The sequence below is a fragment of the Tenebrio molitor genome, chromosome 5 (genome assembly GCF_963966145.1).
Source record: "Tenebrio molitor chromosome 5, icTenMoli1.1, whole genome shotgun sequence".
NCBI classification, from domain to species: Eukaryota; Metazoa; Arthropoda; class Insecta; order Coleoptera; family Tenebrionidae; genus Tenebrio; species Tenebrio molitor.
The window spans coordinates 8,997,537-9,023,980 of NC_091050.1; the positions used below are offsets into that span (position 1 = coordinate 8,997,537).

Below are 26,444 nucleotides of genomic sequence, written 5' to 3' on the forward strand. Positions count from 1 at the left end.
TTTAAGCATCCCCTTAATTCCCAAGCAATCTGCATTTATTTATTTTTGTTGGAGTTTGGGAGTCATTACAAAATGAGAGTGACAAATAAAAATTAAACATTTTGCTCCACTGTTGCAAACCTGCAAAAACAAAATTACCCAATCTTTAATAAACATCTTTACTGTTTTTCAGGAAGAACTGTGTAATTTTAATGATAAAATATCATTACGGTGATAAATATACTCAGTACATAAGTACATACGTGTTTTTCTAAATTTCTTTGATACCTGCAGAGATTTTTTGCGTGTAAAAACTCTCCATAACTTGTAATAATGGTACTATTTTTAGAAACGACGGAGATGACGAAACGTGTTGAAATGAATGAATATTTAATTTTTAAAATTATTTGGATTTTCGGTCCGTGAGCGTGAAGAAGGCGAGAGTTGCACGCAGTAATTTTAAATTTGCCGCACTTGTGTGTCAATTTGGCAACCGTGCAAAGAGGAACAAAGTGACGTAACTCGAGTAAAGTGGCTAGTGGCGTGCTTTTGTGTTGTGCAAACAACTCGTGAATTTTATGAAGTTCGAAGCGAAAATCTGCAAAAAGTTCACCTCAGCCAGCGTCAGAGCTCTCTAAAACATCAATGGGCGCTCCGGTCCAAGGAACTGGCGAGAAACGTGGTAACGCTGGCAATAACGCAAATCATAGGAACGGCTTCGGCAAACCGAGACAACCACTTCCCCGGCGGCCATTGAACGGTAATTTCACGCCATTTAACAATCCTCCGATGATGAGGCCACGGGGTCCTTTCCCTCCGAACCGCGGCGGGCCGATGGGCATGCGACCGATGATGGGGCCCCCGAACATGCGCGCACTCCCGCCCCGGGGCGTCCCCCCGCGCCTTCCGCGAGGCCCGATGATGCCGCCGAGAATGATGGGGCCGTGTCCGAGGATCCCGCCCCCGCGCCCCGGCATGCGACCACCACCGCCGGGAATGCGACCTCCGCCGCCGCACATGATGGGCATGCCGCCCGGGCCGCCGCCGATGCGCGGCATGGGCTTCCGACGGGGCATCCCCATGAACAGACACCGGAAATTCCCGATGGGCAACTTCAAGGGGGTCCAGAAGGGGAGGATCATGAAGAGGGGCAGATCTATGATAAAGGACCTGGACCTGACGAAAGAGTGGGTCACCGACGCGATTAGGGACGAGTTCAAGAAGAACGACGAGCTGCTGGCCGCCGCCAAGAATTCGGACAGTAAGGAGGCGTGGGCCACGTACAGGGGGCACCGGGAGAAGTGCAGTCACATGTACCACGCGGCCGAAATGGAGTTCGTTGGGCAGCAGGAGGTGCGTATCCCTCAGCTCTTGCCCGCCACTAATTTCGCGCGAGTAACAGCACCTATCGATTATACAGCAGACGTCCACTTATAGGTATTTTTTATGATAATCACAACCCTATGTACCCTGTGCACACTCGAGATGGGGCACCTTTTCAAACCCCACCGCCATGCCGGCAGGTGCCAAAGCAAACTTATTTTTATAAACCAGTATTACCCCCTAAGGAAATATCAAGCCAGGATTATTGTTCATGGAAATGACCCTTGAGCGATCAGGTGGACGCAGTATTAGAATCATCTCCCGTGTTCTTAATATTTCCTTGTCTAGTGCCTCTCTGCTGCTCTTGGCATTTGCCCAATTGGGTACATACATGTGAGAAGTTCAGTGAATGCTTTTTTAATGGCTGGAAAGTAAAGAGACGTTTGATTAAAGTGCCCCGGTAGATTCATTGTTTAATGAATTCATGAGTTTTTCTGTGTTCGAATTTCCAATTTCAAATGTCTAAATTTGTTGGGTCTCTTTACAGGACGATAGCAAAAAAGATTCCGAGGCAGAGACGGACAAAAATTTAGAGACTCAAACTAACAATGACACGTCTCGGCCTCCTACTGAGACCACAAATACTGAAGTTGCTACAGCATAATTTTATTAAACGACAGCAATTTCTCTTTTTTTTTTTCTCACCTCTGTCAATGAATTGGCCATAAGCTCATTAATAATAATAATAGTTTATTCTTGTTCTTTTTTTTGGATTGTCAACTTTGTCTTTTAAATGTAAATTTGTCTTTGTGAAACATTCTTATTGTATTGAAACATTATTTTGCAGTTTTTAAATGTACATTGAAGTAGAATTTCGTAATTGCAAAATAATTCAATCATAATTTAAATTCAGCTGTTATATCTACTTTATGTTATTTCATTTTTAATCGTACTGATCTTATTATTTTACACTAGTACCTTGCATTAGATGATGAAGTTAATACCAACATTATTATATTTGTAAATTTAGATTCGTGTTGAAATAAAATAGTTTTCAAAAATGCCTGACAATGCTTTGATTTACCGCATTAGAGTTTATCTTGAATAAAATACCCGACTCACATGATAATGTCTCTCAGTTGGACATTATTATTTGAAACTAGCACATTTTGCACTACTTTATTCAAGAGACGAAACTCTTCTTTTGTTAATTTACACATTTTAATTGGTAAAAGTCATTAACTCTTAAAATGTAGATCTAATTTTTGCTCTCCAAGGATTTTAGTTGAACTGCAAGAATGTGTAATTAATTTTTTTTTCTCTTGTGAACGTACGTATTGTACGTCTGATTCTGTGTCTCCAGTGTTCATTGAAAATTGGGTCATGTCCAAAGACAAATTTGTTGGGACTATTAAATTTTCACCTCACTGTTCAAGAAACTCAAATGTTTTCTTGCGAAACATGGAAAATGCCCGTAAGTTATACAATTTTTCCTAAGTTATTTAAGAACAAAGCAACTTCAAAATGTCAAATTTTGCAACTACTAATTTCTTCTTTACTAGACAGTATTTAGTAACTCTTTCATCATATCTGTGGGGTTTGGTGCAACATCCATCGATTCAACGTTTTTCGTTCGTAGTCTGCATGCAAAAACGTCCAAAATACTGTTGTGTAATATTCAAAGCGTAATTAATTTTTTTAAATCAAATTTTCTTTTGCTTAGTACCACTTCATCACCGTAACAGTCGAACGTGTTCCCCTGTATTCTTTTTTAACACTCTGACAACGAATCATTCGTTTCCGTTAGAGCTTTTCCTCAAATAGAGAACGTTAGACAGATCAGAGCTTTACAAATTTAGATGGGTGTTATTGCACCAAACTTCTATCATTCGTCCCGTGCCAGAGATACCTGCGTTGTTAATTTTATGTTTTCTTCTTTCTCACTAAGCAGAACGACGAAACTGAGTGGAATGAAGAAGACGAAGCGACGTCGGAAGAAATTTTCTTTTGCGACGTCTGCGAACAAGACTTTTATTCACAACACACGTACGACAGTCACGTGTCAGGCCATCGAGTGTGCGGTGTAGACGGCTGTCAGTACACAGCCCACGAGAATTTGATCGAAAATCACATACAAATGCAACATTTAACCGGTTTGTATGAAAAAATTCGTAATGTTAATACGCCCGAAGACATTGCTAAGTGGATCGAAGAACGAAAAGTTAAATATCCGACGAAGGAAAACGTTCAGAGACGGTACGAGCGGCAAGAAGAAATGTTGAAAAGGGGAGAGAAAATTGGAGAGAGAAAGAATCGTTTCGGTAAAGACAGAACAAGACGTAAGTTGTGTTACAGTTTTTGATTTTTTTTAACCGTATTTTTCAATCGTAGTGTCTAGAGTTAAGCAGAAAAGATTTGTGAAGAAGAAGGTGCAGAAGGTCCCTAAAGTGCAAGAAAAACCGAAGGAATCTCTTATCGACGAAAAATGCGATTGGAACGGGACGATGTATCCGTTTAAGGGGACGAAAGAATTGTACAATGAAGAAACCGAGAAAGAGGTGAGCGATTATGACGATGAGGAATGGAATATGGAGCCTTCAAGCAACAAGGTCACCGTTAAGTTGAATAATGCGTTAGGAGCTCTGATGGGGGCGTACATGTCGGATGACGAACAAGACGACGAAGCTGCCCCACAAGACGAAGAAGCTCCAGCCGAAGAAAAGATACAAAGAGAACAGATCGAATATCCGAGCGAGAAGTCGGATAAAATAAATGTGGTAAGGCAGAGTAAAAGAAGAAAAACGTTCAGCGGTAAGAAACAAAACAAAATACCGAAATTAGAACCTCAGGCCTTAGAGAACGCATTTTCCCGAATGAATTTCCGCGAGCGTAAGGTAACGCTGTTGGAAAAGTTGTTGGACAGTGAAATTCGTCACGAAAGAAATATTTTACTGCAATGTGTTCAGTATGTTGTTAGCAATAATTTTTTTAGAAAGAGTGACTAACGGCAATGTGACGCAAGAATTTTTTCACAAGTCAAGTCAAAATGCCTTCGTCATACCCCCTCTCAGATATGTTTAAGACTTGTGCGGAGATTCTTCATCAAATTTTTGTCCTTTCTTCTGTGATGACTTTTTTACGAATATGTCTTTTTATGGAATATATTTTATTATGAAGTGTGAGAGTGTTTATATGGTGATCCCGTAGAATGCAAGAGCGCTCCTCGCCGGCCAGTCGAGAACAAAAACAAAATACAAACAAAAACATTTATTTACACTTAATCCGTAACATTGTAGGCTATGTGTCTTAATACTTATAAAAATACAAATGACTGGGCCAAGCTGCAATAGCAGCTTGTCACTGAACGGGTGTTAACATCCATAATTACGCTAGTGGTATGGTCCGGTTAATAAATGATTGATGATAGTGACCCTGAAATCGGAAAGAAATCATTAGCGCACAGATTTGGAAAATTCGATCGATTAATCCGCAAGTGCGGACGGACAAACCGCAGTTACGTTTGTATCTTTTTTAAACGAAGCTAATGGCGCATGACAGGCGTAATCGAGGATGTAAACATCCAGTGATGGAAGTTGTCAGTTAAATTTAGAAGCGTGTCTGCCAAACATGATTTACAGCGCGCTCATTAATTTAAACTTCTGCAAAGAAAATGGGTCAGAAATAATCGTGCGCTTTGTAACAACGGACAGTCCACAAATAATGTTCTTGAAATAGCCGGGGTAATTGAAAGTCGCAAAGTCAATACTCACAGTGACGACCTCTTATTGTAAGATGCCGGCGTACAGCACCCACAGCGCTATCAGAAGAGCGATGAGGATCAAGTAGGTGGTCAAGAGGTTTCCGGTTTCGTTTGCGGCTGGCATTTTACTGAAAAGACATTTATCGTAAGAAGTTCCATTCCGACAGCGAGCAAAGAATCAGGTGGAAGCGCACGAGAAGCTGTGGCAGCAATAACGATCGATTAACACCGTGCTGATTAATTGGACAGAAGTGCGAATGAATCCACCGGATGCCAGGATTTAAAATAACAATGGTTTGCGCAATATATCATTCAAGAAATTTGCACCTTGAACTTGCTTGTTTACTTGCGCTTCGCCAACACTGCCAGTTTTTAATTCCGTCACATTAAATAAACTTCTTCGGATTCAAAATCGTGCATCGTATAATTTTAATTTAATGAAAACTTTGAACCGCTGCCAATCTGATTGGTTCCGAGATATTTTAATAAGCCATAACTTGGCCACGTTAATGACAAGCACCTTATAGATCAGATGCAAGTGATAAATGCGGTTATTTTTACCCGACTGGCGACCAATGAGAAAGACACTTGTACTTGGGGTGTATCAACGCTTCGACTGCAAAATTATTTGATTGGATTAAAATGACGCCTCAAGATTTTACAGCTTTTATGGGAGAGCATTCCGAAAGCAGTTATGTGACATTTCTTGTCACAGCTATTTTAATCAACTTGCAATTTGATAAATTTTAGTGTAAAAATAATTTAATGTTTATTGGACAAACTCCAAACGTCGACGGATCCGATGCTCCCGATTCTTTTTTTCACCTAGTGAACATTTTGCGAAAACAGTTATTTTTAAATCAAGCATGCAATATGTTAAGATCGGCGGACATGTTTATGATCTTATTTGTGCAAATTATGTAAAGCTGCAGCTGGCAAGGATTAGGAAACATCATCGCGTTACTGTCTCAAATTTTACGCACTATTTACAAAAAATAAACAGGAACGGCCTCGCCGGTTTCGACTAAGTAATTAAAAATTAAAATTCGATTTAGAAAAAATTGGGAGTTGGAAAAAATGAAAAGAAGTTGCACCGTGGGGTGACAAATTTTATTTGACGTGGAGCAGATGTGTCGCTCGAGGGTGCAGCTAAGATTATCCGAGTTTTGGAGAAAACGGAAAATCGTTAGTAAAATTGCAAAGTTGGTGAATGCGATTAAAGGCGTTGTAAAGCGAGTCTTACTTAAGTCTGCTATAACACTAGTGGAACACCGGAATAGGTTTCACTTGCTGCAGTTGTGTCTTATTTTGTCGCTTAAGATGATCTGCCTTCCAGGTTTCAGCCGAACGCTGCACAACTTTCAGCTGATGACGTGTGATGGGGGTGGGGTTACTCCATCATGCAAACCGTAAACAGTTTCCAGATATTTTCAAAGTGTTGTTTTTGGGACTGGTCATGCTCGAAACATTTTTAGCCCGAGGACTGCAGATTTTTCGGTTCACAAAAATTCTGACAGCCCCAAGCGAGCTGTCCGTCGAGGGAAAAGCTCGCGATGAGATTCGTTTCAGTTTAGACGATTAAAGATTGATTGATGGTTCATTCTCACCTACATCTCACTCGATAAGTGATCCAATTAAATCTATTTGTTTTGATATAAAACTACTACACTTACGCAGAGTGGATCATCTCAGCTTGTAAGTACTCCGATTACACGCTGATACAAAAATGCTGTTTTTAATAGATTTGTAGAAAAATATAACAGCTTTTATTTCAAATCTTGTTACTACATTACTTTGACGTACCTAACTGAAAACTCCAGAACTGCATAACTGAATGAAAAAACATTGTAATCTTGTAACAAAACCGATCCAAAACTAGTGGGTGGAAATTGCACACGATTCCTGAATTTGTGGTATTATTAGAAAAATCTACGTTTAAATTACTACTCTGATGTATTGACTGTAAAAAATGTAATACATATCTATTTTAATAAACGTTATGAAGTCGTTGAAAAGTGTAAAATTTCTTATTGAGCTTTTTTATCGTCGTTGCAGAGTCGACCACATAAATTTTAGAACGCATTATTTTTCAGAGCCCCGTTGTTAAATTTGTTTGACATGTAAATAACGTTTGTTTTGTACTATTTGATCAATTTTGAAAATAGCTGTTGTTTACTGTGGTGCCACATATTTTTAAGAGCTTACAATCCGCTTAATTTTAAACGCTTCCTTTGAACATATCAAAGGAATATCGAGTCATTTCAAATTTTTACGGTATGACCGTCGCGCGGGGCCAATAAAAATCATTAATATGTTTTTTTTAGCCTGTTTACGTGGGTCTTTCAAATTGTTGATGGAACCCTTTATCTCCGGTTGGACAGTTCGGTTTTTAGCCAAGAATTTGTTAAATAACCTAAACACATGTATCGAGTGTTATGGTTACGTAACGAAATTAATTTCATATCATAACAAAATTTGTTTCGAAAATAAACCCATGTTTATATTATTTTTGATCGCATGCCAAAACCAACGCGCTTAAACAAGACTAATTACGAAAAAAGAGAATTGTTTTACGCCATTACTTCGCTGCCAATATTTTCTCGTTAGTCTTCCTCCAAGCCTGGAGCGGTCAGTTTCTGCCGTTTTCCTCCATATTAATTTTAAACGCTTTCCACTTCGTCGTACAGAAAATATTAATAAATAATATCCCTGGCAAAGTTCTTTGAACATGCTGGCACACACATTTTTAATGTTGTTGACACCGTTTATTTTCAACCCACCATTCTATTTTGAAATTTTTCGGTTATTTCGAGACCTTTACTACTCAAAAAAATTGGGTCCCAAGAATGAAACAAATTGCATCACCGTTGAAAAAGTTGTTTTTTATTCGAACGTAAAAACAAAATCGACTAAGAACTAACACCATCAAACATGCTAACAGCCAGCAACAAGTTTCGCCTTGTAAAGTGGAGACTGATGAGGGGGGAGCTTTTAGTGGCGAAGCTCCTTAGCAAATAGTCGTCCCCAATCCGAACGTCCGGATTGTGCGACACGTTCACTTCCTCCGAACTGATTTCTTCGGTCAGTTTGGTGAAGTCCCAGACTTTGAGCATGCAGTCGAGCCCCCCTGAAACCAAAATATTTCCGCACCTGCTGAAAGCGAGGGCGTGGATGGTCTTCTGGTGGCCGGTGAGCTCCGCAACCAGATGTCCGTGGGACAAGTCCCAGATCAGGACTTTACAGTCGGCCCCCGCCGACGCCAGAAACCGACCGCACACGCTGAAAGCCAAAGACATTATGGGAGCTTTGTGTCCGGTCATCAGCCGGACGTGGTTCCCTGAGGTGCAGTCCCACAAGCAGACGCGTCTGTCGCTGGATCCGGTGGCCACGTAGTTCGAATTGGGGTGGAACTGGACACACTGCAAAGACGATCGTTGTAGGGTTGGGGGGTGATAGTTGGAGGACTTACGTCGACGTCCGAGAAGTGGCCGGCGAAGAGGCGAAGGGGTTGGTAGTGGTCCGTCGCCCAGAGTCGGGCGGTTCTGTCGTACGAGGTCGAAGCGAAGTAGTAGCCCAAGGGGGAAAATTTCACGTCCCAGACTGGGAACATGTGGCCTTTGTAAACGACCAAGCATGTCCAAATTTGGAGACTCCACAAGCGGATGGTTGTGTCTTCGGAGCAGCTGAGGAGTAGGGAGCGGTCGGGAGAGAATGATACTGAATTGACGGTCCCCGCGTGGCCGTACAGCGATCTGGAGGTCTCCCCTGATCTCTCGTCCATCATCCTCGCCTTTAAAGATGTTTTAAGTTTTTATTTTTCTATTTCAGTGTTATAATAGTTATTTTTTCACTTATTTGCTTAATTCTGCAAATTCGTGAAAAAAAGTATGACTTTCATAACTAGTTGTACAAATAACTACATATTTCGTACCTTGTTCGCTGTCCATTTTTTTTGATAAAAAAGATCAATTAAAATTCGACTAGATTTTTTTGGGTGATGCAATTTTATTGACGGCCAGTTTAGATTTTTAAATGTACGTAGTGAAAAGTTAAAAGCCGTCCTCATTTGATTGGACGTTGAGCACAAACTTTGGCCACATTCCATAATAAAAACAGGTAAGCTGAGTTGGCAAATTTCTTTAAATATTATTCAAAATTATGGTACACCTCCATGTAATTTATTTGATCCAAGTTAAATACGCCGACATTATTTTTCCACCTGGCAGTAAATATTTTTGTTGCTCTATTTTAAATTAGATCAGAGTTTGGCGGAAAAAAATTCATCAACACTCTAATTTACTAAACATTATTACACAATTTATTGTCACCTCTTAAAGCAAATTAAAAGAATTTTTTATTTCTAAAACTGAAGATAGTTCTGTGACGAATGAACGACTTCATTACTTTAGTAATTTAAGAACAAGTATCATAAATAGACCACTGCAAAAAATGTAATTTTTGCATATTGATTATGAAACTTTTTTTAACGAAAAATCGTAATGAAAATAGCACTATTTTTATCTTTTATTCTATCTCCTCTGAGATTATGTATTGTCAAAGAAAACCTACTATGCATTTCTGGTTTTTTTTGCATAAATCCTTTTAGGCCAAATTTCTCAACTTATAATATGCAAAAAAATGTCGTATACAACACGTTACGAGTCTCTTTTTTTCGAGCTCCTCCCTCGTTAATCAAACTGCAAATTCATCCAAAAAAAAGTATGACTTTCGTCACTAGTTGTACAATGTACTATTGGGCGCCGCCACAAACAAGAATTTGATTCTCACCAAAACATCCTCTGCATCAACATTAACATCCTGGAGCTGTTCAGCAGTTTTCATAGATTTTAATTTCTGGGGTACCAAAGTCCACACCTTGACAATTGAATCGCTAAATCCGACTGCTAACATACTAGAATCTTCAGTAATTTCGGCACACGTAACGCTAAAAAATACGGATTGGTCATAAATAAAAACATTTCAAAGAAATAAGTTACGTGTAATTAGCATTTAATAATGTATAGCAACAGACTGAAGGCAGATACTCTGGTCCTAAAGTCACTCTCTTTGAAGCCTCTCTGTAAGCTTTTATCTTTTCCAATTTATCATTATCTTTTAAATCAGGGACAGGAATTCTATCTGTTGGTGGTGCATTTGGATCATTTTTGGTCTTTTTTGAAAACAAGGGATCCTTTTTAGCCTTCTTTTTCTTAGGTTTGTCAGGATTATCTTGTTCACCACCCTCTTCTTCATCTTCAACAGGGGCTGCCAAAGATTGGATGTCTGGTGCTTTAGGTATTCCATAATACACCTTTGTTTTATTATCTATAAAAATAATGTTTAGTCATAATATCAAAATTAACCCAAAAAAAAAACCTTGGCGCTTTGCTTCACCCCCTACAGCTCCTGATGTTGCATCTATTTGACTCTTATTTCTTGCCACTCCTTCATACATATCAAAATATAAGTGCTCCTGTATTATATTAAGCAAAACTGATGCTTTTTTGTCATTTAAATGCCTCTTTAACAAAGATAAAGTATCACGAGACATTCTAATAATAAATTGATTAGACTTGAAAGTATCTGTCAGTTCATTGCCATTCATATGATCCCTCTTTGTCACCAAAGATAACTTTCTGAGATCTTCTTGATAATAAGGGTCTTGTTCTGGCCCAAACTTTTTCATCAAATTTATTGCTTTCTCTGTATGGCCATTATAAACAAGTTCTAAATACATGTGTACTAGAACTGGGTACAAAATCATGCCCAATTCATGTTTGTATATATCTAATGAGTTTTCAACAAAACGCTTCAATTCCATGTAGGAATCTTCATAAGTTTCTGGGTCACCATCACTTTTATACCCTGTTAAGACACTACTAACATCTGAATTCTGCTGCAAGGAACCGTCACCCAAACTACTAGCTATGTTTGCCTCTCTCCTAAGAAGTTCTTCTGTGCCCTACAAACATTATTGTCACATTCACAATAACATAATTTTCGTCAGTTACATACTCTGAGATTGTATCTTTTTAAAATCTGCAGAACCGCTGCAATTTGTGACTTGTCCATGTCATCAGTATTCATATTCTGGATTATATTATTATGTAAACAAACAAAACTAATTGTTGGCCGAATGACAGATTCCTAACATCCTAACCTAACTCTTTCAGTAACCGAGTCCAATCAATAAAAAAAAGACAAATAGTGCAAAAATCCCTAGATCAAAATTTTTTGTGTAACAATTAATTCTAATCAAAAATTAATTTCATAAATATTTGTTTATCTTGATGGGGTGGGCAACAGTGTTGCGTTGGTAACAGCAATAAATAGTGAATTAAGCACGGAGGTAAAATATTTGAAGAAAATCAAGTGAACTGGGTCCACTTTTGAAGCTGGTTCTTTAAGTGACGCGCCTATTGGGTTGGTATCATTTTTTACTTTAACCGCCATCCGCCATATTTGGGGCGCCATTGTGTTTTGTATCGGCGTTCGGCGGTGTTTTCTGGTAAAATCTTTACATACGCAGTATTAAAAGTAAGTAAAAATTCCACTCGGCGCGCACGTTAATCTCAGATTAAAAGTTACGTGATCGTTATCGTAAATAATTTTTTAGGTAATACGTTGCCGTTTCACAGATAAGTGTGCAGCGTCTTTGACCGGGTGTTCGGCATTCTTTTAAACGAACGGAAAAAATGGCCAAAAAGAAGCTAGAAGACAGTGAAAGCGAGGAAGAGTACTCAGTGGAGAAAATTATCGACAGAAGAGTGGTAAACGGTAAAGTGGAGTACTTTCTCAAATGGAAAGGTTATTCTGAGGAAGATAATACATGGGAACCAGAAGACAACCTTGATTGCCCAAATCTGATAGCAGAATTTGAAAAATCAAGGAAGGCTAAAGCGAAAGGTTCTTCCAGTAGCAAAAGTAAAGGTAGAACTCGGGTAAATTCAACATCATCAGTAGATTCAGACAGTGAGAAAAAGAAGGTAAAGTAGTATGGAATACTTTGGTGGAATTTAATTAAAACCAATAAATTGTTTATTTAAAATGTTACATTTAACTTGATTTAAAACTAAATTTCTCTGACAATAACATTGTTTAGCATTCTTGCAGAAATTTAGTTTTGTCAAGGAATTCATAGTTGGGGTTATTTCATTTAACAACATGAAAAAAAATTTAGGATGACCTGAGTTCACATCAAAAATCTCTTCTTACACCTTTTAAAATAATGAAACAACCTTGTCATACTTTTACTAATCAAAAAAAAATATTTTTTTGCATTCTATAATTTCATTATTTTGTGTTTTGTATGTTTTACATAATTATGTATATTTGTTAGTGGTTCATACTAATAATTCAAGTAAGAAAAACTGCATTAAATATGTATAAATATCTTGACTGTGCTCAGGTCAACATTGGTAAACAATAGTAAAGTTTGGGTACATTGCTTTATTGATGACTTTCAACAATAAGTTTTCAATTTAATGTCTCTGTATTACAACACATTCTATTATTTCACGTTATTTTTGCGAAATCAATACAAACAATTCTAAAAAAGCAGAACAATAATCATGGCATTAAAATGAACCCAATTTTAATGAATCAACATTTTTTTTATTTATTAACTTTGAACTCGGTACAGTCACGGCCACGGAATTTCGTCAGTCGTTGTGATTCAACTGACATTAGGTGTAGAACAAGTTTTATATATATCTAACCCCACATTGGAATTTTTGACATGGATGTCAAAAACGTTACTGGTGGCATTTTGCTTTTTATTGTACGTGACAGAATTTCTGTCATAAAAATTTTCAACGTCAGTCATAATAACAATGAAGCTTAGGCTACACAAGATTTTCCGAATTGACAGTAAAATAACTGACGAAATTCCGTGGCCGTAACTATACTAGGTAAAAAAATGTTTGCTAATCAAAACAAAATAACGTGATGTTTTTTTATTAAAGGAGTAACAAGGAGTTTATAAAAGTAGTCTTAGGGTCAGTTTACAGAAGCGAAATTAACTTAATCGTAATCAAATGCGAGATTAACTGAACACGTGATCAGATTGAACCAATCAAAATTTCAGATTCATGGGTTAATCGCGCATTAAAATTTAATTCGAATTAAATATTTCATTTTTTTTCTATAAACTGGCCCTTAGTAAAAACCTAACTAAACTTTTAATCTGAAAATTAAATTAAATAATCATGACGTTGGAATAAGGCAGTTCTAATCGTTCAGCTTAAATGCATTAACGCATTTGTTGCAGAAGGAAGAAAAGAAAAAATCAAAAAGCCGAATTTCGCCAGAAAATGACGAAAAATCCGAGAAAAAGCCGAAGAGCAGGCCCAAAAAGAAACTAGTAGATTCCGACGATTCAGATGACGAACCGAAATCAAAAAAAGCACGCCGTCTCTCAAATTCCGAAGAAGAGAAGGAGAATTCGAAAAAAGACGCAGATTCCGATGCTGAAAATAATTCCAAGTCTGATAACAAAAATAAATCTGATTCATCCGAAGACGACGAAGAAAAAGCTAAAAAGAAGAAAAAGTCAGATAAAAAGACTAAATCCGACTCGTCTGACAATGAAGAAGAGAAACAGAAAAGGAAGCGAAAGTCTGAATCTAAATCCGAAAAAAGTAAGGACAAATCGACAAAGAGTAAGCAAAAAGTTGGATTCGAAAGGGGTTACCAGGCGGAAAAAATTATTGGAGCTTCAGACACAACAGGGCAGCTCATGTTTTTGATGAAGTGGAAAGGGACCGACGAAACTGATTTAGTTCCTGCTAAAGAAGCCAATGTTAAGTGTCCACAAATCGTGATTCAGTTCTATGAAGAGCGTCTCGCTTGGCACACTCCCGACGAGTCTTAAATTTTTTTATTAACGTGTAGATTGTACTCTTACATAAGGCAGTAGTTGTCTGCCTCGTTGGTTTTTTCATAAGTTAAACTTTCTTTTACTAATTATATTACTATTACTCCCCAACATTGAATACTTTGTGAAGTGATTTCAGATTTAATTTTTTCTTTTGTAATAAATGGTAAAAATGCTTAAGTTGATTACGTTTGATTAAAAAAAAAAAGGATGAGTGTAATACTGCCAGATAAGTATATATTTTAAATATAACACTTATAAAAAAAGATCATAATTTTTATAAACCTAAAAAAAAATTAATAAATAAGTTAAGAACTGGACAACATTTGTTCAGTTTCCGGTGAGGTGACAACCATAATACTTTGGAGTATTTCAGTCAACCGTTCAATTGCTCTGTTGAATTTCACCGGTTTATTTTTCCGCTTAACAAACAAATAGTACACTGGTACTCCTGGAAAACACTAGTTAAAACATGTAAAAAAAGCAAATTCGAGTGACAAACCTGACAAGGTGATTGCGGCACCTATGACCGTGTTCATTGGCTGTTTCGGAATGGGGAATATCACCAGGAAGGCGCAACAAAACAGAAAGATAACAGGAATGGCCATGTTGACTTTAATCGGTCGTGACATGTCTGGTTGCTTGTGTCTCAACCACAACATCCCTCCAATACTCGCCGCAACCGAAAGCCACAGGATTTGTCCGTAGTAGTCGATCAAGACGAAAACGTCACTGACCAGAAGCATCGCCAAGGATGTGACACACTGCAACGAAACAGTTTAGCTCGATCGTCGACCGACCTCTCCGAGGTCTACCGTAAAGATAAGCGAAGGAATGGGCGTCATCTTCTTTACGTGGATATAAGAGAACAACCCCGGCAGGTGGCCCTCTTGAGACCCCGTCAGGAACAGCCTGGACGAAGTGAAGAGGATACCGTTGACGCCGCCGAAAGTGGAGAGGGCCACGAAAATCGGAACCAACCAGTAGAGCGATCCGAACATTTTGGCCCCAAAAGAGACGGCCACCGCCGGAGAGCTCTCGATTTCCATTCCGGACAGAACGGCGAAATATGCGACATTAGCAAGAACGTAGACTCCGGTTACCATGGGGAGGGCGATCCAGATCGCCCGAGGGAGGTTCCTGGGAACAAACGAATGTGTTTTATTGCGTGACCGACTTTGGAGAATGTGTTTATTATTTCGACGGAAATATTTGCTGTTAAATTTGTAATAAAAGCCGCTGTAAAATTTATCGCCGAGAAGCTTGAGAGCATTTTTATGGGGAAGTGTTAATACCAGGACAAATTATGACAGATCACAAAACTACGAAAAGGGGGAAATATTGCCAATTTTGGAAATCAAAACACATGGGAAGGTGTTCATTAGACACCTCTCGAACTTCATGTTGTTTTATTAACGGAACCGCTGGAAAAAAATATTTCGTTAAGACTAAATTTTTTTCTAGACTTGGGAGAAAATCAATCTTTCCGGAGGTTTATTTGCGATGTTATTTTTTAAGTAACTCAATCAGGTTAAAATCACGTTCGATTTATCGCAGACGCTCGAATAAAACGAACTACAATAAAAGACTTTCAACGTCGGTTAGAAAACCGTGCTTGAAAGACTGCTATGTTTAATTCAAGAATCCCTTCATGCATTTAAAGATCACGTCATTTGCCACAATGATACAAAGCTTCTTTTCTCCGTTTTCAACAATTAAGAAAGCTGCACTTGTGAGACTTGCGGACCGACTCGACCATTTCCCACACAATTAAGCTGCAATTCGACCTCCGACATCCGCACCGACTTGATTAATCGAATTTATGAGATGCGAATCATTTACTCCGATGCTCGAAAACTGTGAAAGCGCCGTGAATGATCGAATTATTCCCCAAATAAAGGGACGAATCTGTTGATCTTGGCTCCCACTTTCCCAGACTTACTTGTACGGATCTTGGAGTTCTTCGGTGACGAAGTTGAGGAAATTCCAGCCACCGAAAGCAAACAGACCCGAGTAGAACCCGAGGGCCAGTTCAGAAATATCGTAGTTTCCCTCGAACGCGTTTTCGAAATTTTCCGTGTGACCTGTGCAATAAAAACGTCCAAATTAATTAAAAGAACAATGTTGTGTTTGTTTTCTTGTGACGTCGGAACGCCCCCGACATTCAGGTCAACAGCTCGGCTTGTTAAAAATGTTTTATCGGTTGGTCTTGGAAGTGAAGTTGCATAAATCAAGCGATATTTACACGCTTCAAACACAATTACAGGTGCAAATTCGAACAAGTACAAACAGCAAAAAGTGACAAATTTACCACGACTGACGGCGCCCCTGCGTAAAAGAGAAAATTCAGATGAGTTCAATAATCCGATAAAGTAGATGCAAAATTTAAATTACATAAAGATTGGGAAAGCTTTTTGCACAATCCAGCCGCAACAAGTGTGTCAAGATGTAAAAAGTGCGAATCGAGTGAATGGAATTTAACATTGGACAAAAACTAGCTAGCTAGCACCTTGCTGTTCGAACGCGGATTCAATTAACTACTAACTCGCAATAAGTACAACAGTTTGTTGAGCTGCAGCCTGCCCAGTAACAATAAACAGTTGCATATTTTTAACGACAAATCCCACTCACCGGTGATTGCCACATCGTAAAGTCCCGCGAGGATGATGACAATGAGGGCGAACAGCTTTGCTGCGGTGAAGACGCTTTGTATTCTCATAGCCCATCTGACGCTGAGACAATTAATCGCAGTCAGAAGACCTGTAATGGAAAACAATAGCGCTTATTACACGATATTGCTTGCTTCGTTAGGTCGCAGTTTATCTAATAACCAAAGCGATTACGAGGGTTGCTGCTTTACATGTCAAGTGTACGTCACTGAAATTTTTATGTCTGAAGCTCCAAAGACTCCACGTGTGCTGCTACGCCGGTTGCAGACAGGCGTATTTTTTCGTTGAGTTTTTCCGAAATAAAATATTCGGGACAGGTAGTTGTAAAATGGACAGACAAAGAATGTGTTCACTGAATGGATTTTTTTATTGTAAAGCACCGGAAATCGTTCGAGTCACAGCGAAATATTTCAGTTTTGATCAGTGGATATTTACATAAGTAAATTAAATGGTAATTATATTATTAATAAAGCACTTGTAACCATACACTGGCCTTTACGTGTTCAAGGTTATTTCTTGTTTTGCAGGACGTAGGTAAATGAAGTGGTGACCCAGAATAAATGGCAGTGTCGGTTTGTTCGCGCATTTCAATCGTTTTAATAAATTAATGAGTAGTAGAAAATTTGGATTTTTTTTACTTGGCGTTGATAGTCCAAACAATCCAATCATAGTACACGAATCAAAATAAACTAAAAATGAGGATCAATAATTCGATCCACAAATTTAAACAAATAATTCATTGTACATTTTATTTGTCATTATTTTGTGTCGTGTTTTTAAAATATAAAAACTACCAAAACGTGTTGCTTATTTTTATTGTCACTTTTATCATTTTCAACGTTTAACTTCATTTATCTAATATTACGCACTATGCTGCACTTTTAGAAGGTCTACGGAATAAAATTATTAAAACACTCGTCTTACAGTCCTGACCTGGTATATTCTTTGGGATCTCTTTTTGTTCTTCGGGATGCATGGTTTGCAATTTTCGAGTTCCGATCAGGTCATTGAATATTTTAATAAACTCGTTTCTGAAGTAACTTAGAAAGTATAAAATTTTTGTTTTGATGAATCGTTGAACTGAATGCATAAATGTATTGAACTGAACACTGAATACCTTGAAAAACAAACATAAACATGGTTTTTGAAAGATGAAATTTGTTTCATTGTTGTAGCAATTTTTGATACAATCTGTACACTCTTGTACAGGTACTATTAAAGCACTCCTAACAATACAGTACCTTAATTAGTAATTATTTATTTAGTTGCTTATTTTTGTGAACGAACGCATTAGGGTCTAACTGTATGTAAAAGATTTAAAAGAGTGAAGATATATTTTTTGTACCTCAAAAATGACAAAAAGTATGGTTGGCGGAGTTACCTTCCAGTACTTTGTACTTTATATGGTTGGCAGCTTTGATCTTTATTCGCAGGGACATTTAACAAGTTTTTATACGTTTGAGAGCTACCATAACTATGCTTTAATTAGGTATTATTACGATTACGTAAACATTCTTCCGATTTCATGTTCAGACGGTCCCGTTTGACGGTTTTGATATTTGACACTTTGACGGATTTGTCTCCAGAACACAACTTACACCACTCAGTTTTCTAAAATTTACACTACAGAGTGGACAGATAGTGAAGACCCCGTATAATAAAATTATTGATCTATTATCAACATACAATGTCAAATCTTTTTTATATCGTAATGATATAAAGTGTGTACGGTCGGTAATGGACAATTAAACATTTGCTCCAACCCAACCTCGTGGTACCGTGGTGTAGTATATTTTTTCCTGGGAGGCGGTTGAGCGCGCCATTTACAAAATCCTGCAACGAAATGCGACCTCCCTATTGGTTAGTGGAATACAATAGCCAATAGGGAGGTCGTATTTCGTTGCAGGATTTTGCAAATATACTATACTACAGCAGAAATATAAAGTGTCTCCAGTCGACTTCTTCGTTCGTGGACAATTTTACTCATTCATACCAGTGTCAACCAATGAAATTGCAGGATTTAAAAGTAAATAACCAATCAAAACTTTATTACAGTAGCAATCCTTTGCTGTCAAATTTTGACATAACAAATTTTACATCGGTCACTTTGAACACGATTCAGGTTAATTTTTGTGTTGCTTGGAGTCGTTTTTTTTCTACTGAAGTATTTCTGTCACACTTATTTCTCCAAAACGATTTACCTAAGTTCATTTTCAATAATAATGGACAAAAACACAATAAATATTTTATCTGATACGAAAATTATTAATTTGTTAGGTACTGGAACAGTTCTAATTTGCTTTCGAAAAGTTTGTTTTAGATTAAATTAAAAAGTATTCCAGAAATAATTATCACGCCGCATGGTACTTTTGCCTTGAATTTGGTCAAAGGTAAAATAACAAGACCTAATTTTTTTTATCGGATAAATTTTTCAATTTCACGAAAACTTTTTCCTTTGATAATTTTATGAGTTGAATTTGGGCATTTTTATTCTGGTTAGGTCAGGTCAGGTCAGGTCAGCTTTAGCTCGGGGGTTTAGCTTTGAATAAAAATGCCCAAATATCAACGAGAAAAATTGTCTAAAGCAAATTTTTTAGTTTCTGAAAAACTGTTAAACCTGTAACATACATTTTTGCACGTTGAGTGACTTCTTCAGTGATTCATTTTACCAAATGTCATGTTAATTGTTCAAAAAAAAAAAAAAACGTATGTAGTTGTTTTTCATCTTAAATAAAATGCGTCTTCCATAAAACAAGGAAAAAATGTTGTTCTGTGTTGTCAACAACGACGACTTTGATCACTTAAATGAAACATTTTCCACACGATTGTATCATGTTTAAATGTATTTTTTTAAATACATTTCTCTTATCCTAGATGTTTCTTTGATGAACCAAGATTAATTTAGCTTTATTGTACCCAACAACTGTTGAATGAACTATGAAGTAGCAAAACGTTTAGTAGACGACTTGTTCTTTATCGTATCTTAAACACTGATCAAAAGACGTCTTTATTGGAGGAACTGATTTAAAAAAAAAACTTTCTGTTACTTTATAACATTCTGCAATAATAAATCGATTATCGATGATTCTTAATAGTCATTCTAATCAGTGGTATAGAGTTATAACTACCGAAACGCTACTGCTTTTGATAATCAGAGATTTTATACTTTTTATCATTTACCTTTTAATTAAGTACCGTGTGAACAACAATTACTGATTGAGTTGGCAATAAATTCTGGTGACTTTTATGTCATGTTTCAACGAGAAAACCATTTTATTAATAAAAGAATACAAAAATCAAGACGTTTAAATATGAAATGTATACCAGCTGTCAATAGTGTTAATAAAACAGACCGAAATAGGTACAATTCACAGTCTTGAAAATTTCATGTAAATTTTTTTATTGACAACTGAAACAGTTATTGTTGCTCACCCTGAATATAAATAACAACTACTAAAATGATAGAACATAATATAATAAAATAAAATAACAAATCTACAATAAAAGTGCCTCTTCTGGGCGAAGTTAAAATGTCAAATTTAAAAACTGCAATTTATACGGTTTCAATAACTTTCACAGTTGTTACAGATTCATTTGGTGATAAACTTCTCGTTCTATTTTTATCTAGAGAACCTCGTACGTACTAAAATTCTAGACCATAATTATGGAGCACCTAAATGAATAACCATAGGATGAGACAGATCATAATCAAGTTAGATGTACGAGTGTACCTATTTACTACTCCAATATTATTACATAATTATATCGATAACTGATAAGAGTAAAAAACTGAATAATTCCAGCAAATCCATTAATAAACAACAGCATAATAAAATAAAACGGTTATTGAAAACTATAAAAGAAAATCTCGATTTTATTATTCCATAAAATAAAATGGCAAGAAATAAAATTGTGGATGGTCAATAAATAATTGTCTGCTGTCATGATATTATAAAATATTTTGCTACAGTAATTATTAAGTAATACAATTCAATTCTGTCTGTATACATTTTAGTAATTATTTTCCAATTATAAGCATTCCTGTCAGACATTTTAAATTTGAACATTCTCTTCCGTTACTGTCTCTGGAGCTTGCAGGCCTGTCATTTAGGAAATTTAGTTGAGATGGATGACATTGATATTTTATCGTTATCGGGATGATATTAAGGCATGTGTTGGTTCCGGCCGCAACATTATTAATTTGTTACTTACCTGTGTAAATACGAGTAATAAAAATGTCATTCTGATTAATGCAATATTAACGTGAGATAAATCCAGCACACGCTAATCTGGGGGCTGGGGGGAAATAATAACTTTAACTCCAGTTTTCTCGTAAAAATATCGTGCCGGAAGACCATCACTGCAACCGGAACGCGATTGCATCATACAGTTTTTGGGCAACTGTGGGTGACGCAATGTCGTCGCGACGCGTCTCATGCAATTTTTTCCGCAGCTCCAGGTTAAATTTAAAAGTAATATTTGTGTTAAATGCAGATGCAGAGCAATTGAAGGAGATAATCAGATGGCCTTATCGAAATTAGTGCGACTACTCGCCGAAAGATGTCATCGCCAAATTCGAAAATTCAAACTTACACAAGCAGACGGCCGCCAGGAGCCTGACGGCGTTGTCAGGGGGCTCGCAGTCCTGAAAGAACGGCTTGGCCGCATAATGAGCGAAAGTAAGAGCGACAATGGCCTGAGTTGTCGGCCGGATAATCAGCAGGGCGATCCATAACCGGAGAAAGGCGGCCAGCGGGCCGAAGGCGACATAAATGTAGGCATAGTCCCCGCCGGACCTGGTGATCGACGTCCCCAACTCGGCGTAGCACAGGGCCCCCAGGGTGGAGAACACTCCCGAGAGGCACCATACCACGATGGAGGTGCCCACTGACTTGGTGCTTTTGTAGACCCCCGTCGGCGAAACGAAGATACCGCTGCCGATGATTGTACCGATGATGAGGGCCACCCCGTTCATGAGGGTGATCTTCCGCTTGAGTTTGACGGGGCCGTCGTGGTCGCCTTTGCCGGCGTCGCCGTTGACGGGCCTCGCGTCGGAGGTCATCACGTGGGACGTGGATTTTTGCTTGCACACTTGTTGGTCGTTCTGGTTGCAAACTAGGTTCAGTCGGTTTCGCCGTTTTTCATTTTTTCATTTTTCTAGGTGGATTTTCAACAGCGTGCGAACAACACACGTGGTTCACTCACTACTCACCGCTGCCGTGTGCTATTGGATGCGTGTTTTACGTATATAGTATTTGTTGGCGGTTGGCGCGTTACGGAGGACTTGCGCAATGTGTGGGGACTCACGGTTTCGGTTATTGATACGAACGCAGTGGCGGGGGTTTTGTGAGGTTAAAGGGCCTCACAATTGTTGCCTGTCCCGTACTGTAAATCTCAGTACTGTCACATGTCAAAAAGTTGCATCAAGATTTTTCTATTCGTAAACGTTGCTGACAATGCACTGTGCAATCTTAATCAAATCAACAGGTTCAAAAAATACGAAGTACCTAATCAAGGACTGTTTCAGTTTTTTATTCGGCTATTTGCAACCGGATATGTTTTTAGTTTATTTGACAGATATCTGACGTAACATTAACAGACAAAAATGGTACGTTATGAGTAAATTGACGGTAAAAAGAAATTAAACTTGAAATACAGAATAATTATATAATCAATATTTAAAAATTAATAAAACGAAATGCTTCAAGTTTGCTCTAAACATAAATTAACTCTTCTTTTCAGGCTCTCGAAGAGATTCACAAGCATGTTTAATTTAATTTGAAATGTCAAATATTATTTATCAATGATGTGGCTGTCAGTGTCAAGCCGTCAACAATCGGAAGTTACCCCAGTTGTACCATTTAAAAATAAAATTCAGTATTACCAACTCGAACAGTCCTTCTTGATCACCCAGTGTTTAAATTGATCGTCAATTGTTTTCAGCAATTTTAAATAAAACCAAACAAACCATTAATTACTATTCGTTCGGAAAGCGTTGTATCCGGTTTTCCCCAACATGTGGTCCGCAATCCTTGCGGAAATTAGTTATTGGCCGAAAAGGGTCCGTTCGCTTGCTGCCATTATCTTTATTATTATTACGGTCTGAGGGAGTCATTCGCGAAACTCAGATAATTTGCAAATCGTTAACAAAACGGCAATTACCTGACTATAATGCTTTAATAATATCAGTTGCCAAGGTTTTGAATTTGCAGTCTCTTATCGAGCCTTACCGAATTTCGTGAATGACCCCCTAAGCCTATAAATAAGTAGCTGCCTCTTTTGTTCATTCTTCAAAATTTAAACTGGCAATTTGGTATTTGCCGTTAATTGATTGTGAAAAAATGGCTGCAAAGGCAAAAGAGAATCGCGCCCAAAGAGATTGGTTGAAAACTCAAATGTTTGAAATTTGGGAGGTTGTAAAATCTTCACCAGAAGAAGTAGAAGAACCCTCTTTGCGTATTGCGTGTCTTGTCTTGTCTACAGTGTTGCCAGACCCATCGAATGACATTTCGGTAGATCAACTCGGAACTTTTCGGTAGGTTTCGTAAAAAATCGGTAGATTTTTTTATTTCTCGGCACTGGACGTATTTCTTGTAATAAAACGATTGAATTTTACATAAATAAAAGCTACGCTCTTTCACACCCTCATCATGGCGTAATTTAAACAGAACACAAAAAAAAATAGGGCATTTAACGGAGTTTGGTGATGGATCACCCCTTCGATTCCAGAAATAACGGCACATCAACCAGTCCAAAACAAAACGCCTTCCAGATTGAAAAAACTAAAAAGCAATATTTCTATGAAGTATAACGTTGGAAAAACTTCAACGGTTTTTACGTAAACAAAATCGCTGTTTTCCATTTAATCCTAGAAATATTGTCATAAAACAATACATATACAGTGTGGAATAAAATGATTTACATCTAAAATAAATTAATAAATTGTGAAACACAATTGGCAAAAGGAGAAAAGCAAAAAAAAGAACAACAAAACAGCTACAGTCATATAATTCTAAAGAAATACGTTCAAGTCCGTAACATGTAGAAAATAACTAAACATAAATAAAAGCTAGACACTTTCACACCCTCGACAACAGAACACAAAGAAAGCGGGGTAATTAACGGGATCACCCTTTCGACTTCAGGAATAACGGCACATCAACCAGTCCAAAACAAAACGCCTTAGATCTTCTCTTATGCAAATGAAGTAAAAATGTTTATCAAAAATGTTAGATTATGAAAATTTTTTTGAGTAACTTTTCGGTAGATTTGAGGTTTAAATCGGTAGATCGGTAGATTTTATGCGAATTCGGTAGATCTGGCAACACTGCTTGTCTACTTCTACGCGTTCGTTTTCACCATCGGTTGTGCCGAATTCTCACGATTGGTGTTACATGGTTGGTTTGCGGCAAATAGAAATAAATGGAAAGAAATTTTCTTTCTGTCAACTATCAAGATGGTTGATAGATACAGGATACACTTTACTAACTTTCACTAAATTGAAGCAGGATGGGGGTGGCTAGCTACTCGGCTACCCCTGTAGGTAGATACATAGGGGCGCACATCTTAGGCGCAGATCGCAGAAACCTAAACCCAACCCTAGGTACTGCAATGCAAGTACCGTACAGCTCCATAGTCATAGTGTCATGGTGGCTAGTGGGGTTTTCACAGAAGTCACGTATTTACGCTATTCTTATCAGTCACTGTAGATATTTTATCAGCAATCTGATCCTACATCCTACGTTATTTATCTTCAGTAGCTTTGTGACCGTCGTTGGCGCACAATGAATGAATCCGAAGCCATTTTACATCTTTTAACCAACTTTCCCGACAAGCGCGAAGATTATTTACGAGAAAAGTACCGAAAGTGCAACCGCGATATGAGTGCAACATTTGAGGCGATCAACAATGACAAACCTGAACAAAGAGGTTTCTTCGGAAACTTAATGATTCGAATTAGAAAACTATTCAACTGTTACGCCAGCGACCCGCCTCTTCTACGTCCGTCTAGTAGTGGTCAAGATTCGCGATCCAGTGGCACAAGACATGATGAGGCAGTCATTAAAATCAACATCGGTGAAGACTTTGCCGAGAAATTGCCACAGCAAGTAGTTAGGAAAAATGAAGAATTTACAAGACGTTCTTGGGCCGAAAGGAACAACTACAAGACGAGAACGACAACGGTTATCGACATCGCCGAAAGTGAGGATGAGGTGGAGGTAACGAATGGTTATTGTTTCTGGTATATTTAAATTGTTTTTCTATAAAATAGACGTCGATCATTCGCGCCCCAATAAAAGCAAAACCACAAGTCGTTAAACCAGAAAGTAAACCGCCACAGCCACAAACAAGGCAACTACCCGAAACCGATCTCAAGGAAAACGCTATTGATGAATACGATCAGGTACCTAGTTTGTAAAATTGAAATTATCAATAATTGTAATTTTGTCTTTTTGAGGGAGTCAAATTGTCGGCAGAAAATTATCGAGAACTGGCTCAGCGACATTTGACCAAAAGAGGCGAACTGTATGCCTTAGCAAACAAATATAAGCGACTAAACAACACAAAGCTTGTTAATTATTATTTTGAACAGGCCAAGAAGCAGACCATTTTTTACGAGCAAGCCAACAATCTGGCAGCTGCGGCCATTTTAAAAGAAAATATTGAAAAAAATTCAAGGAAAGACACCATCGACCTTCATGGCTTCTACGTAAGAGAAGCGATTCAAGTGTTGGATGTCTTCTTGGATAAAGAAATACGTTCTCTACAGAACGACGATTTCTTGGGCAAAAAAGCGTTAATGGTAATAACGGGAAGAGGAAAGCACAGTGTTGGAGGTGTTCCCAAAATCAAACCGGCAGTCATAGATCGACTTAAAGAGAGAAATTTAAAGTAAGTTTTTGCGCTCTGTCGTAAGTTTAAAAAATGTGGTGAATCCCCGAAGAGGTTGGGTTATCACGTACAGAAATATTGTATTATTCTGCGATTAATTGTTTGTTATTCGTTTTCAGATATGCAATAATAAATCCAGGTCTTTTAAAAGTTCACATTTTCGAAGATTCCTATTTTGCCAACAACTTAAGCAACTCTCCTTTGACATCGAAGTTGTAGAAAATAATTTACGTATAATGTTACGTGTTCTATCAATGACTAGATTATTATTATTGTGATATCAGTGTCCATTGCGTCGTATCATAATTACACAATTGATAATATTGATAAACTCATAGACAATTCACATTGTGTACCTGCCACAAAATATATTTTTCTATAATTCCTTCAAAAATTTGAATTTTTAATTTCAATTTTTTGAATCAATTATAGAAAAAATATTGTTTATATTTCGTGCGCGAAGATGTTTTTGTGCATTCAAAGGCTTATACTGCCTCGAACTTCGTCTCGGCGTAAAAGACCTTTTCATGTACAAAAAACACTCTCTTCGCGCACTTAATATAAAAATAACTATTTTGTTAATTACATATTTGTTATTAAATCCTTACTTCAGAGATACTAATATTTTTATACTTACTATTTTTGTACTTAGATCTCTTTTAAATTTATTTTAATATATGTACTTAGTTATTCATTTACATGTATAAATTATTACTTTAAACCTTACCAAGTTCTAGTGTGGACAATTTCCTTGTAAGGTTCTTGGATCGAATCCTGATTAAAAACAACTTTTTTCCTCCTGATAAATGAAAAAGTGTGACAAAGAACTAGATGCTGAAATAGTGTTTGAAGATGATATGCTTCCTCTGATATTTCTAGAGATGAAAATATTTCTATAGTTTAAAATACGAGTATGTAAACTCAATCGTACCAGTAATAAGCGAAG

General features: G+C 37.5%; 5 protein-coding genes and 1 long non-coding RNA gene across 9 annotated transcripts; 3 read left to right on the forward strand and 3 right to left on the reverse strand.

Annotated features, from left to right (window-relative positions):
- Positions 1-477: 477 nt before the first annotated feature.
- Positions 478-4,481, forward strand: LOC138130562 (FMR1-interacting protein NUFIP1-like). Of its 2 annotated transcripts, none has more exons than XM_069047105.1 (3): positions 478-1,332; positions 3,251-3,641; positions 3,694-4,481. In XM_069047105.1, exons 1-3 carry the CDS (start codon positions 625-627, stop codon positions 4,305-4,307), a joined length of 1,713 nt encoding a protein of 570 aa, XP_068903206.1. In that variant the 5' UTR covers positions 478-624; the 3' UTR covers positions 4,308-4,481. The 2 variants fall into 2 exon arrangements, with proteins under 2 accessions (XP_068903206.1, XP_068903207.1); XM_069047106.1 differs by having other exon boundaries at positions 479-1,332; positions 3,254-3,641.
- Positions 4,482-4,554: 73 nt separating this feature from the next.
- LOC138130568 (uncharacterized) lies at positions 4,555-6,762 on the reverse strand. The gene is made up of 3 exons (XR_011159605.1): positions 6,306-6,762; positions 5,073-5,190; positions 4,555-4,734 (listed from the first exon to the last, which is right to left on the reverse strand). It is a non-coding gene; the product is annotated as an uncharacterized lncRNA (long non-coding RNA).
- A 1,161-nt stretch (positions 6,763-7,923) lies between these two features.
- Positions 7,924-11,253, reverse strand: Taf5 (TATA-box binding protein associated factor 5). Its single transcript, XM_069047100.1, has 6 exons — positions 11,078-11,253; positions 10,439-11,024; positions 10,060-10,387; positions 9,851-10,007; positions 8,532-8,852; positions 7,924-8,481 (listed from the first exon to the last, which is right to left on the reverse strand). The coding sequence occupies exons 1-6, from the start codon at positions 11,147-11,149 to the stop codon at positions 7,972-7,974; spliced, it is 1,974 nt and encodes a 657-aa protein (XP_068903201.1). The 5' UTR covers positions 11,150-11,253; the 3' UTR covers positions 7,924-7,971.
- A 188-nt stretch (positions 11,254-11,441) lies between these two features.
- LOC138130567 (chromobox protein homolog 1-like) lies at positions 11,442-14,117 on the forward strand. 2 transcript variants are annotated; one of them, XM_069047111.1, is made up of 3 exons: positions 11,442-11,599; positions 11,679-12,048; positions 13,332-14,117. In XM_069047111.1, exons 2-3 carry the CDS (start codon positions 11,758-11,760, stop codon positions 13,932-13,934), a joined length of 894 nt encoding a protein of 297 aa, XP_068903212.1. In that variant the 5' UTR covers positions 11,442-11,599; positions 11,679-11,757; the 3' UTR covers positions 13,935-14,117. The 2 variants fall into 2 exon arrangements, with proteins under 2 accessions (XP_068903212.1, XP_068903213.1); XM_069047112.1 differs by having other exon boundaries at positions 11,452-11,599; positions 11,701-12,048.
- A 37-nt stretch (positions 14,118-14,154) lies between these two features.
- On the reverse strand, positions 14,155-21,826 carry JhI-21 (Juvenile hormone Inducible-21). Its single transcript, XM_069047107.1, has 6 exons — positions 21,200-21,826; positions 16,569-16,697; positions 15,880-16,021; positions 14,753-15,077; positions 14,440-14,701; positions 14,155-14,388 (listed from the first exon to the last, which is right to left on the reverse strand). The coding sequence occupies exons 1-6, from the start codon at positions 21,666-21,668 to the stop codon at positions 14,246-14,248; spliced, it is 1,470 nt and encodes a 489-aa protein (XP_068903208.1). The 5' UTR covers positions 21,669-21,826; the 3' UTR covers positions 14,155-14,245.
- Positions 21,827-24,344: 2,518 nt separating this feature from the next.
- Positions 24,345-26,192, forward strand: LOC138130565 (NEDD4-binding protein 2-like). 2 transcript variants are annotated; one of them, XM_069047110.1, is made up of 4 exons: positions 24,345-24,819; positions 24,879-25,010; positions 25,065-25,498; positions 25,618-26,192. In XM_069047110.1, the coding sequence occupies exons 1-4, from the start codon at positions 24,391-24,393 to the stop codon at positions 25,715-25,717; spliced, it is 1,095 nt and encodes a 364-aa protein (XP_068903211.1). In that variant the 5' UTR covers positions 24,345-24,390; the 3' UTR covers positions 25,718-26,192. The 2 variants fall into 2 exon arrangements, with proteins under 2 accessions (XP_068903211.1, XP_068903210.1); XM_069047109.1 differs by having other exon boundaries at positions 24,346-24,825.
- The last annotated feature ends 252 nt before the right edge of the window (positions 26,193-26,444 follow it).

What these genes read in the sequence shown, in the direction of transcription:
- LOC138130567 (XM_069047111.1), top strand. Translation starts at nt 11,758, where the DNA reads ATGGCCAAAAAGAAGCTAGAAGACAGTGAAAGCGAGGAAGAGTACTCA. An exon ending in CAGACAGTGAGAAAAAGAAG is followed by an intron (nt 12,049 to 13,331) that starts GTAAAGTAGTAT and finishes CATTTGTTGCAG; the next exon opens with AAGGAAGAAAAGAAAAAATC.
- JhI-21 (XM_069047107.1), bottom strand. Translation starts at nt 21,668, where the DNA reads ATGACCTCCGACGCGAGGCCCGTCAACGGCGACGCCGGCAAAGGCGAC. An exon ending in TTACGATGTGGCAATCACCG is followed by an intron (nt 16,022 to 16,568) that starts GTGAGTGGGATT and finishes TTTATTGCACAG; the next exon opens with GTCACACGGAAAATTTCGAA. An exon ending in GAACTCCAAGATCCGTACAA is followed by an intron (nt 15,078 to 15,879) that starts GTAAGTCTGGGA and finishes GTTTGTTCCCAG; the next exon opens with GAACCTCCCTCGGGCGATCT.
- LOC138130562 (XM_069047105.1), top strand. Translation starts at nt 625, where the DNA reads ATGGGCGCTCCGGTCCAAGGAACTGGCGAGAAACGTGGTAACGCTGGC. An exon ending in AGTTCGTTGGGCAGCAGGAG is followed by an intron (nt 1,333 to 3,250) that starts GTGCGTATCCCT and finishes TTTCTCACTAAG; the next exon opens with CAGAACGACGAAACTGAGTG. An exon ending in CGGTAAAGACAGAACAAGAC is followed by an intron (nt 3,642 to 3,693) that starts GTAAGTTGTGTT and finishes TTTCAATCGTAG; the next exon opens with TGTCTAGAGTTAAGCAGAAA.
- Taf5 (XM_069047100.1), bottom strand. Translation starts at nt 11,149, where the DNA reads ATGAATACTGATGACATGGACAAGTCACAAATTGCAGCGGTTCTGCAG. An exon ending in TAAAAAGATACAATCTCAGA is followed by an intron (nt 11,025 to 11,077) that starts GTATGTAACTGA and finishes TAATGTTTGTAG; the next exon opens with GGCACAGAAGAACTTCTTAG. An exon ending in GCCACTTCTCGGACGTCGAC is followed by an intron (nt 8,482 to 8,531) that starts GTAAGTCCTCCA and finishes TCGTCTTTGCAG; the next exon opens with TGTGTCCAGTTCCACCCCAA.
- LOC138130565 (XM_069047109.1), top strand. Translation starts at nt 24,391, where the DNA reads ATGAATGAATCCGAAGCCATTTTACATCTTTTAACCAACTTTCCCGAC. An exon ending in CTATTGATGAATACGATCAG is followed by an intron (nt 25,011 to 25,064) that starts GTACCTAGTTTG and finishes TGTCTTTTTGAG; the next exon opens with GGAGTCAAATTGTCGGCAGA. An exon ending in CTTAAAGAGAGAAATTTAAA is followed by an intron (nt 25,499 to 25,617) that starts GTAAGTTTTTGC and finishes ATTCGTTTTCAG; the next exon opens with ATATGCAATAATAAATCCAG.